Raw genomic sequence first — 11,945 nt, 5'->3', positions numbered from 1 at the left:
CGATAACAAGGGTTATTGATAAGTTTCCTTGCCTTGAATGAATGCTCGTTTCATTTTGAATATTTTGATCATCGACCCCCCCCCCTTGCCAAATACTCCCGTTCGCCCCTATCGTTACATAACCTCAACAGTAAACAACCTCAAAATCTTTAAAAATGTAACGTGAACCTATACACATATGTATCTAAATGTAATTTATTTAGAAAGATGAGTAAAAAAGGAGACTTAAGACTATGAGCAATACCTATATATTAAAATAATGATACCTTATTTAATGTACTGTCAGAAACATTCTGATGTTGATCTTTGAAAATATTGTAAACAATTATTTTCCACCAGTTTTTCCAACCCAGCCCTGTGTGTCTTCCATATATTGGATGCTCTCTTGCAAGCTTTTCAAAATTGCTTTTGAAACTATGCACGAGTTGTTCAGAATTAACGGGTAATCCATATTTCAAGCCAATTTCGGCATAATGCTTGTCTAATTGTGTCATAAGCAATGTGCCAGTTACATCAAATGTTACCAACCGTGGCCGTATGATTTTGATCATTATCACAATAGATAAATGATATTACGAATATCTAAGTTAATCTAAACATTGAAAAAACGAGTAAATATGCGAAATTTGTATTGACGTAGTCAGAACTGTATACTTATAAACGGTAGGAATGTAATACAGGTGTAATGTTACCTCGTTAGGTGTACTACTGCAATTATTATTATTGATAATCGTTTATACTATAAATAGTATGTATTTTCCCGCAGATTCATAGCCACGCGTATCAAGAAACACGTGCTGTGCAGACTAGCCTTTCTCTGTATGCACAACAGTGATAATAGAAAAACGATGACGCAGTAAAAGTTTCTTATTATCTAGAAATTGCTAATTTAATCATTCTGACTTTCTTCGAAGACAAATTAAACTGTTTATTAGCAGTTGAATAGTTTAAAATAAAATCGAAATTTAAATAAAGCTGCTTAAATGTATTAATTATGAAAATACATGCAATAAATGTACAAGAATATATGTCTGGTAATAATATATTATGCTAGAAATGAATTATATATGTTTACAGATTTGTTTGTTTTAAATTTATAGAAAAAACAGTATTCATTATTGCAACAAAGCAAACGAATAAAAACAATATGACTGACAATATTGCTATACAAGAAATATACATTGACAGGAAAAAAATGATTTGTTAATACATTATATCATACATTATGTATTCATTCATATATGAAATTCGATATTCTACAAAATTTGTGCATCAGTTATGAACGTTTTAACGCAAGATAATTAATTTTATTACGGAGAAAGGATAATCTTTCTCTTTTAGTCGTATTCAGAGACGTCAATCGAAGTAAGGAAAGGCTCGAAATCCATAGTTTACGTAACATACACTATAGTATTCGATGCTCCTTTGAGACTTATCAATGACGTTTCTCAATACGTCCCTTAAATTTCTACATTATTGTATCTAATAAAAATTTTTTTGCCTAAAGAGAAATATTCTTGCTTGTTAAATTACTATAATTTAATAACAGATGGAATTATATCATTTATTGTGTACAAGTCAACATTATTTGTGCTTATACATCACGAGCATTGCGAATTATATATATACGTATGCAGTTTTTTTTCAACTTTCATTAACATTAAGCAATGCACAAATTATTTAATATAAAACACTTTTTTCACGTATAATACTGACGATACGTATAGGTATAATCCTCAAAAGTAATGAATTTACGGCAGTAGTAAGTATATCAGTCATTAGAAAATTTATAAAGTACGAACGCTCATTACGATATACAATAGTTATTATTATCATCAATCTCTAATAACGGTATATAAATAAAAATTATTTGCTAAATACATCAGTCTTACAATTGTATTTTTAATGTTGTTTAAAAAGTTTTATGCAAACAGACAGTATTAATTTGAAAAAGTTCATTATATATTATTAGAATATCCTTATGAGATCGTGATCTCCTTTAATGCATATCTATATATGTACATATCAAGCTTGAGTTATGCTATTTTTTTTTATAAAATATTTAAGACCAACATAGAGCTTATTAAATGAATATTCCCATGGTAAAATGAAAATAAAGTATCCAAGTTTTCTAGCATATTTTTGTATAAGAATCGTCGAATAAATTGATTTTTTATATAGAAATACAAATTTGGAAAAAAAAGTATATGTATTTATGTAATTTACAATCTTCAATAATGAATGGTTGATATGGACTATTTTTAACGTACTTGCATAATTCAGGGATAGACAATTTAGCATCACAATAATGCATGAAAAAAATAATAAAATAGATAATATTTTAGATTTATTGCCAGAAGATTTAAACGAAATCAATTAGGCAATCCAAAAAAGCCAATTGTATAAAAAAAATTAAATATTAGTTTACATACGTTTGATTGTTGCATTTACGCACGGAAGCGCGCGCATTTTGAATATATATAAAAATATATATATATATACGCATATATAATTTATGTAGAAAAAGGAATATTTTATATTGCAAGTAAATTATTCTTACAAAATAAATAAATTAGACACAATGTTTTTAATTCTTTTAGGAAGGATCATAGACAGACTTGATAAGACAACAATGCTATTCTTTTGGAAATCATTTACAGTACATACCAAATATTTATAAAGCTGTCAAGAGATCTACTGTACCCATGATATAAGTTTACCATTAAAATTAATAAAAACAGCATTGTTTTCATATTTATACTATGATCCAACCTTTACACTCAGTATATATTACTCACTATAAAGCATATCATATTGAATAAAATGAAAATTACAATTAATAATATTCACAGTAACGAGATCATCGAGTCTCCTTATTCAAGTAAATAAACAGCATAAATCAGTCAGAGAACAAGGTAAAAAACATTGTTCTCGGACATACGATGGATTCGATGTGTAATTTATTACGAAAAAACTAGATGGTTTCTCGTTATATTAAGATTGTCAGTGAGCCTTAGTCAGATGGGCAGTTAACACGTTTTTATATTCTTCAAAAATACATACAGAACAAAAAACACCTGTAAAGATCTAATCTCTCAGCTATTAAACTTCAAATTTAACAGCCTTCTTCAATTTTCTTTAGTTATGCATTATAACACATTAATTTTGCTAAACATATTGTGTAAATTGCTAGAATGATTAGTGTACATATTGCACAAATACGCTATATATATATATATATATATATATATACAATTTTTAATATTTATGAGTGCCGTTATAAATCATTAAAAGCATAAAGATCAATATTTCCGTCGTAGACATAAAATAAATGCATGTATTTATCGACAATAAAAAAAAAACAAGAAAAAAAAAACTGGCAAGCTCAAATTTTTATAAGCATCATTTTAAGAGTAAAAGTCATTGCTTAAACTTGAATTAAATACATTGAAGCTAATTGTTCAGTCAATTATCGGAAACAGCACAATGGATGAATAGACAAATCTATTAAATAAAATTCTTTTTTGCGCGATTAAACCTGTAATCAAATAAACTAAAAAATGAATATGCGATCGAAGAGAAAAATAGACTTTCTTTGTTGTTTTTATCAATTAAAGTGATTTGAAAAAAATAATCACAGCGACCCGCTTGCTCTCCTAATATCACTGTCTTTTTTTTTTTATTATATTTATCTCTCTTATTAATCATAACTTTTGCTGAATCTTTTATGATATTTCACTGTTATAGCGCTTTTTTACACAGCAAATAATAAATTTGTCCGTGAATATGCCCATCTCTAAAACCTAAATACTAACAACTTTTACAATTTTACTTACTGCCCTCTTATATCATGCATCAAAAACCTGACAAACGTTCACATATCCTACGCTTTCTCTTTTTCTTTAGTTGCACCTCTTGCTCTTTATTTTTTACATTCTGTTACAATTAAGTTGATGTACTTCATTAAATTCTCTTTTTCCAATCAGCCAATCTAATTGCAACATTCTCATTCAATTTCACTTTCTAATAATACTGTTTAAATATATCATCATATTAATATGATGTTATTTAACAGACTTTAGTTATATCGGTATAAAGTTATCTCAATATTGCTATTAATCAATTAGGGTTATAAAAACCTGCAAATACGTTGCATTTTTCGTTAAGTCAATCGATTTCATAGCCAGTCATGTAAAGTCATGAAAATTTCTAAATTAACTAGATATAGATGTAAGTTTTTGTTATGACACAGTATGTCATGGCTCTAAAGTATAAATATTCCATCATATTTTTGGACCCAGACTTTTAAAGCGATTGGCATCTTGGAACTTCTGTACAAATATTCACACATTTATTATAATCGCGTTCATATTTAAATCTATGTTTACTTGTAATTCTGTGTAGCCCAGAGAACTGAAGCTTTGGATGGGAAAACGTGCATCAATGTTTTCATTAATGTTAGAGGCAGTGATTGAATAAAAAAGGCTAACTGCCAGGACAAGGTCTTTTATCGTCACAGTGCTTTTGATGTATTATAAGTGACGCGCAATAATTGTTTCAATTAACGTATGGCGACTTATAAGAGTGTTATATTTATATAATATATACTATATGCTACAAACGTTAATATTAGAAATATTCTTGCTCTTACTCAGTCATTTTTGCACTTGATTTATCTAATAAATGTGAAATAAATGCTTATTAAAAATCTATGGTAAACAAAATAATAAATTAAAAATGTACAAGAACAGGACATTAATTGGAGACTGGTTGCCTGGAAGAGGCTTTGTGCAAAGCAAAGTCGACGAGTGGTTTGGTCGAAACAGTAACGATAGAGTGTGGAGTGCTACTATTGCTTAAAGCAACATTGGCAGAAGATACTAAAGCTAGTGGTTTACAAGAGATCTGTTCTACTTGCTTTATAGGCACCAACTTTATTGGCACGTCTGCTTTTAATCTGACAGCTTCCGATACCTGAATACTCTTTATAGGTTGTATCTTGACGTTTGGCTTGAAAACCTGATTGGAGCATTGAATAATTTTGGCAATTTTATTCTCACCGACTCCTTGATTGGAAGAATCATCGTATCCAGAATCAGACGACGAATCGCTGAATGTCTTACTAGTTGGCTTAGAAATAGTAGATTCTGTTCCGGATTCTATACTATGAACGGGGCTTGCAGAGGCTGAGCTGTAAATGGGGCTGGCAGACGCGGAACTGTGTGCCGGGCTATTTCTCAAAACAGTTGTTTGACGTTGTCGTGCCTGCTGCCTAGCTAAACAGCCAATGCAAGGTTTTATCAATGATGGGTCGACTATGATTTCTCCGTAAAGTCCTTTAAAAATTGTACCGCAGCATATAGTCTCTCTACAAAAAAAGATTAATTAAAATTGTGGATTTATTTTTTTCCCTCTCCCAATTTTTTCTATAATTAATACATACCTTTTGAAATAGGACAAATCTATGAAACCATTAAGATTAAAGTCATCTTTTAACTCGTTTACTTTAGAAATGTTTATTGGTTTCTCATTCAGTGAAGCATCGTCACTATTTGCTGGGCTGGCTGCTCTACTGGAGCTTTTACTACCAGTTTCGCCTGTATACTCCTCTATAAACAACAAACAAAAATAATAATTATATCAATTTCTGTAGCTACCAATTAGATAAATGTTGTATTAAAGAAAATTATAAATTTTACCAGTCAAATCATCACTCATAGCTGGACTCTGCTCTCTATAATTATCCGATTTTAAAAAAATATGCTTCTTTTTCATTATTTTATCAATCTTTTCAGAAGTATCCTTAATTTTCTTCTTATTCTTTGATTTAAATTTTGTCAAAGATTTTATACCAGGTCCGGCACGTGCATCTACCACCTATAGTATAACATGATTAGTTTTGATCAAATAATTCTTTCAATCAATAAGTAAATGATTTTTACACTAACATGTCTCCAATTGCGATTGCTCCCAGCAGGTAATTTCTTCCATCGTTTAACCAAAAGTACACACGCATTACAAATCTCTCCAGTACGTTTCTCTTCAAGCTGGAAACACTCCATAAAATCATCTTCGTACTTCTTACTATCTGTAAATCTTGAGCTGAAAAAAAATGAAAATAAAAATTACAGTTGTAGATAGAATGTTTTGAACAATTGGAAAAAAAAATGTATCTGCAAACATTTACCTGCTTGATTTTGCTTTGCATATACAGCATCCAGTGCTGGATCTATACACTTTTGGTTTGTGAAAACTAAACATCTCTCTAAATGTTTTTTTTGTCTGTCCCTGCCAACAGAAAAAACACACTTGAGATAAGAAAGGCTATAATTTTTAGTCTCTTTTGATCATTCAATTAAGTGACAAAAAAAAAATAAATTATAAAAAATTTATTTTTTTTATAACAATTGGCTTGCTTATTATTATTAAAAGTTGTTTGTTTTATTATAGAGTTATAAGTTTTTTCACGAGTGCGTGGGTATGTTCACGTTTATAGATATAGCTAAAAGGATTGAGAATAAAAACAGAAAATTATACGAGGATAAAACAAGCCGACTAAAAATAGTTAGTTTCAAAACTAAAGTAGCGTGCACAATGCGTGAATAATCAAAGCTCTTACTGAGAGAGCAATTTTATATCAAACCAACATATCTATTTTCTTATTATTTTATAGATATAATAAAAGATGTCTCTTCGCTATTATTGTTATTTCCTCAGCCTCACGATTTGCTCGATTTAAAAACAACTTTAAAAATTTACCAAATAACACAGAAAGCAGATATTTATTATATTATATAAATACTTTGACCATTGAGCAAGTCGTAAAAAGAAATATAAAGTATCTTTGTTGATTATCTCTAGCCCTTTATGCACAAAGCTTAAGCGTAGCCGCACTCCCTTTAACAAATTCATTACAACATGTTGCAACGAGAAAGTAAACAAAAATTAAATACGGCATATCCATTTTGTTTTCTAACGCAAAAATAAAAGACAAATTTTACCGTTGATGGATAAAATTGTAAGTTTCAACATTTTGTAAGAGTAAACGATCAGAGTCATTACTGCAACTTAAAATCATTGCTAATTTGCGGAATAAAATAGTTCAATTAAACATCAAGTTTAAGATATTTCCATGACACAGTTACCTAATTAGACTACTTTCATGTTTTTCACTTTTACCGTTAATTCCTAAAATTCTTAATATAAGAATTATTTTACATTTGCGACATGTGTGTTACATTTCAAATATTGTTATAGATATTTACTATAAAAACTTGATTGTAATACTCTACTGCAATTGAAGTAATTTGGCTTTCTTCAATGATGTCGCAAGTATCTGATCAAGATGACCTACATTGTGATAAAACAGGTTTCGATACATCAAGTTTGACCAAATATTTCAATAACTGCGTTTTCCCTGTGCTTTTAACAATCAAAAGCAACAAAATCAGACAATAATAAGAAAGAATAACGCATTATTAGTTGTTACATTGATGATAATACGTTAATTGAGATAGAAGAAATTGATGGAAAATCGTTAGAAGAACGCAAGAGTTGACAAATTTTTGTACGGTGTAGTGCGTGCACTAGGCATACGCAAGTATCAATTTACAATTTTGAAGCTTTCAGATTGGGTGAAATCATGTTGGTGGATTCCTTATGCATACATGGGAAAAAGTGGTGTACGTATAAGCAAGCAACAGGACGACGGGGAGAACAAGGGAGGGGGCTCTGTTTACGCATATCTCCGTGTATTTAAGGAATAACAACAAGGTTGACGCGAGAAGGAGAGAAAAGGAGAGGGGGTGGGGCGAGGGAGAGAGGGATAATGTTACATGATAGAGCGATTTGGTTTGAAGAAATTTTAAGTTTAGAGGATAAATGATGAAGTTTGGCATTGAATAAAGTGAAGTGAAAAGGGTAGTAAGTACGAAAGGTGAAAATAAAGCCAAGTATAGAAGAAACGTGCATCGGCAAAAGATGGAAATGGCGCGTGGCATCGGCACTCGGCACGGTGGCCGCCATCGCCTTTACGTTACATACATCTCTCTCGGCGTCAGCTCCCTTTTCTAATTGCTACAGCCATAACTTTAAGCCGAGCAGTCGATATCCTCGTGTCATGATTAATTTGTATATATAGTATGCCATGCCTCCTCATCTGTACTGGAGAATTTTGTAAAAACAGTGTGAACATGAGATAACGACACGACGACGATGATAATGATGTTGAGAGATGAAAAGAATACGTATGATAGAGTGGATGGCTACTGGGACGCATTGGCGGGACGCCGACTACGTCATAATAATATACGAGAAGTATACGTATGATGCCGACAAACGAGAAACAGCGAGCACGCAATGCACGCCATGACAGATGATACGGTGTAGTATGGGCATGGGCACGCACCACACAACAATCAAAGTCCAAGTCCGCTTACTCGTCAAATAGAGCACCGCTACACCAAACGCGGGAATCAACAACCTACTCGTGAATCATGTGAATAGCTTGTTGCGTTGGCTCAAACCACAAAACAAATTAAAAATTTTACACATCATAACATGCAGAGCTTGACCCATTTGTAACAGATATGTCTTTGAAGTAACTCTGACAAAACTGCCGACCGATCAGGGGAGAAAATTGGTTGCGATGGACTGCGGCGGGCGAACTGGCAACAACAGGCTACAAGAGCGCCCAGATGATCAAGCCCAGTGAAAGCTTTTCATTCGACACTTGACATAAACCAAGATCGACGCTTTGCTAATTTTGCACTCTACCTTTTCAATCTTATTGATAAACGTTTCTTCGCTAAATTACCGATAGAATTTCACGGTTAAACTTGTTGACGATGTTACAGAACAGCCTGCGAAACACTGGCTCCGAGACGATACCCGGAGACGCTGACGTTTTCCAACATATTTCTCCGAAATGTAGAGACAATTTAACATGACAATCCGTCTAACTATTCGAAACTTCACACGCAACGAATACGTCACGTCGTTAAAATGCATGCACGCAGAAATCTATAAGATTTATCGAGATTAATGACAGGAGTAGAGTCGCTTACCTTTTCAATACAGGTGACGGCCAGATTTAAGAGTTCTTCTGCGCAGGCTCACTGCGACGGCGACGGTAGGTACTAGGTGCTTACTACACTAGTAGTGTTGACTAATGATATCTGTTGCGCGCGCATTGCTCCACTCGCCGGATCTGATCCGCCGCTTTCCGATCAAGCGACTGTTCATTTTGTCCTTATTATTCATCCTAGTTTCTCTCTTTCATCCTTATTCATCGCATCTTTTCAACTTGTTATTTTTATTATTAAACCATCAACATTTTTAATTACCATTTAAAAATCTTACCGTACTTTCATCGCTTGTATCATTTATATTTTTTGTAATGTTCCTTCGTTCCCCTCTCTACTCTTCCGTTGAATATTTGCTATTTTCAATATTCAATACACTTGAGTAAAAATACAAAAAGTTAGAGTGTTACGATAGTTATTTCTTCATGTTTTGTACTCGCACTAATTACTTTTATACTTTTTAGTTTATACATTTCCATATAAATAACATAATTAAATAAATATGTTAGCGATTCGGCGGTTGCGATTTGCGCCGAGCTGTAGTATTGTATTGATTTCACTTCCGGTAAAGAATTATACTTTTTTTACAGTTCACTAAAATGCCGCTAGAGTTATACAATTTCGCAAATATTTTTTATGCAAAATCCTCATCAATCCTCATATTTTCCATACTTTCATGCAATGAACAATATCTGTTATATATTACATTATTCTTCTATAGTAATACATAGGATATAAAATTATCTCTTTGAAGGATCGTAAGTTTCATTCAGGCTTTTATTTATATATACATCTCGATGATTTCAATGTTTTCTCATATTATTTCTCTAACTCTTACAGGCCAAACGCCTGACAAATTAAAATTTAGTAATATAAAAAACAAATAATAATATCAAAGTTAGACGTACTTCATGCGTTTAAGTACAGTAGTATTCATTTTTGTAATATCCATGATAAATATATGTATACATATTGACACGCACACATGTGTTTAACACATTGACACACGTGCCTGCGTGATCACCACCACCCACCACATCTGACGGCCGACAACATCACCACATCATCACCTACCAATCACCACATGCACTATCCAGTGCTATCCAGCACCCTGTCGCTCACTAATTGTTGCATTCATGTGATAATACCAGCGATGATAATATTGGATAATACGTACTACTACTGCTAACTATTACTACTGCTATTACTACTATCTATTAGTATGTGTATATATATATTACTTGAGCAACAAACCGGACAAACGAAGGAAAACAGCTGATTCTTTGGTAGTGTTGATCGTGTTGACATTTGCTTACCTCGATAAGAGTCAGAAAAATCGACTCGCTTCACTTCACTAGTGATTTTAATAGTGAGGTTATATATAATAATATATATATGTATATATAACCTCATTTATATATAATTATGATATATTACCTATCATATACACCTATCTTAATAAAATACTTTATTTAAATCTATATGCATAATTAGTCGATATTTTTATCTGTATGAGCAATAATACTTTTTCATTGTATCAGTCATTGCAAAAACTATGGCCAGTACAGTAAATAACACTGGCAATGGATATAATTTTAAAATAGTTTTGCTTGGTGAAGGATGTGTGGGAAAAACATCTGTCTTATTGAGATATGTTGAGGATAAATTCAATGATAACCATTTAAGTACAGTACAGGTACACTTTTCATCTTATCTTGTGTCTTAATAATTGTTTTTATCTATACCTATTATAATTTAAACCAAAATACTATAATTTTCTATATAATTATTTTAGGCCTCCTTTTTAAATAAGAAATTAAACATTGATGGTAAAAGAGTAACACTTTCAATTTGGGATACAGCAGGCCAAGAAATTTTTCATGCATTAGGACCAATTTATTATAGAATGTCTAATGGTGCAGTTTTGGTGTATGATATAACAGATCAAAAAACATTTCAAAAGGTAAGAGTGCTCATTTATGAGCTAATATTAGTTTTCATATATTATTTAAATACTATTAATGTCTAATGCTTAGGTAAAGAACTGGGTCAAAGAATTAAAAAAGATGCTAGGTAACGAAGTTTGTTTAGTAATAGCTGGTAATAAAATAGATCTTGAAAAGGATAGAAATGTTTCCATAGAAGAAGCTGAAGAGTAAGTATATGTTTATTTAATAAAAGCAAAATTACCTTTCTATTATATGCAAATTAATTTAAATATGATATATAGATATGCCAGGCAAGTAGGTGCAACACATTTTTATACATCTGCCAAATTAAATCAAAATATTGAAGAATTGTTCTTGGATATAACTTACCGAATGATACAACATACTGATACAGCAGCAGAGCAAAAATCAACGCTATGCAGAACAAATAGTACAAGGCGCAATGTTTTGGTTGTAGAAGATGATACTGTCAGGGAGCAAACTACCAAAAAATCCTGTTGCGGCAGTTCTTCATAAGCTACATATAAATAGGTTAATCTGTTATGTCAAAATGTGTCTCACAGAGACAAAAATTATAAGATATACATAAATGTATATATTAGCCTTAGAAGTTTACTCTATTAAAGTACCATGCTTCTCATTGCAATCATTCCAACTTACTTTCAAAAGCAGCTATTAAAAAGAACAAATTTTCAAACAAAAATAATATTGTTAAGTATGTATGGAAAACTTTTAAAACAAGCAGTAAAATACGCAATAATGTGTATTAATTTGTATAAACACAAAGATGTACAATGTTTTACAAAATATATGTCATTTTATAATTTTATTTTAATTATTATTATTAATTTGGTTACTATGATTTTATTTGGGAACTTGGCAATTTTAATAATATGTTTTTCTAAGGCTTTAA

The 11,945-nt window shown here is 31.3% G+C and overlaps 2 protein-coding genes across 8 annotated transcripts; one reads left to right on the top strand and one right to left on the bottom strand.

The window, feature by feature from the left end:
• Window positions 1-1,026: 1,026 nt before the first annotated feature.
• On the bottom strand, window positions 1,027-9,761 carry LOC136775178 (SIN3-HDAC complex-associated factor). Of its 7 annotated transcripts, none has more exons than XM_066729708.1 (6): window positions 7,293-9,761; window positions 6,188-6,288; window positions 5,949-6,102; window positions 5,700-5,877; window positions 5,444-5,609; window positions 1,027-5,368 (listed from the first exon to the last, which is right to left on the bottom strand). In XM_066729708.1, exons 2-6 carry the CDS (start codon window positions 6,259-6,261, stop codon window positions 4,756-4,758), a joined length of 1,185 nt encoding a protein of 394 aa, XP_066585805.1. In that variant the 5' UTR covers window positions 6,262-6,288; window positions 7,293-9,761; the 3' UTR covers window positions 1,027-4,755. The 7 variants fall into 7 exon arrangements, with proteins under 7 accessions (XP_066585805.1, XP_066585806.1, XP_066585807.1 ...); XM_066729709.1 differs by having other exon boundaries at window positions 8,044-9,761; XM_066729710.1 differs by having other exon boundaries at window positions 8,487-9,761.
• A 398-nt stretch (window positions 9,762-10,159) lies between these two features.
• Window positions 10,160-11,861, top strand: Rab21 (RAS oncogene family member Rab21). The gene is made up of 4 exons (XM_066729719.1): window positions 10,160-10,779; window positions 10,879-11,046; window positions 11,120-11,238; window positions 11,314-11,861. The coding sequence occupies exons 1-4, from the start codon at window positions 10,639-10,641 to the stop codon at window positions 11,546-11,548; spliced, it is 663 nt and encodes a 220-aa protein (XP_066585816.1). The 5' UTR covers window positions 10,160-10,638; the 3' UTR covers window positions 11,549-11,861.
• Window positions 11,862-11,945: the final 84 nt, after the last annotated feature.

This window comes from Prorops nasuta, unplaced genomic scaffold, assembly GCF_024137725.1.
Source record: "Prorops nasuta isolate Cenicafe-Biocafe unplaced genomic scaffold, Cenicafe_Pnas_1.2 PNAS00007, whole genome shotgun sequence".
NCBI classification, from domain to species: domain Eukaryota; kingdom Metazoa; phylum Arthropoda; class Insecta; order Hymenoptera; family Bethylidae; genus Prorops; species Prorops nasuta.
Note: the sequence above shows the minus strand (reverse complement) of the source record. Positions and strands in the feature narration are given on the sequence as shown.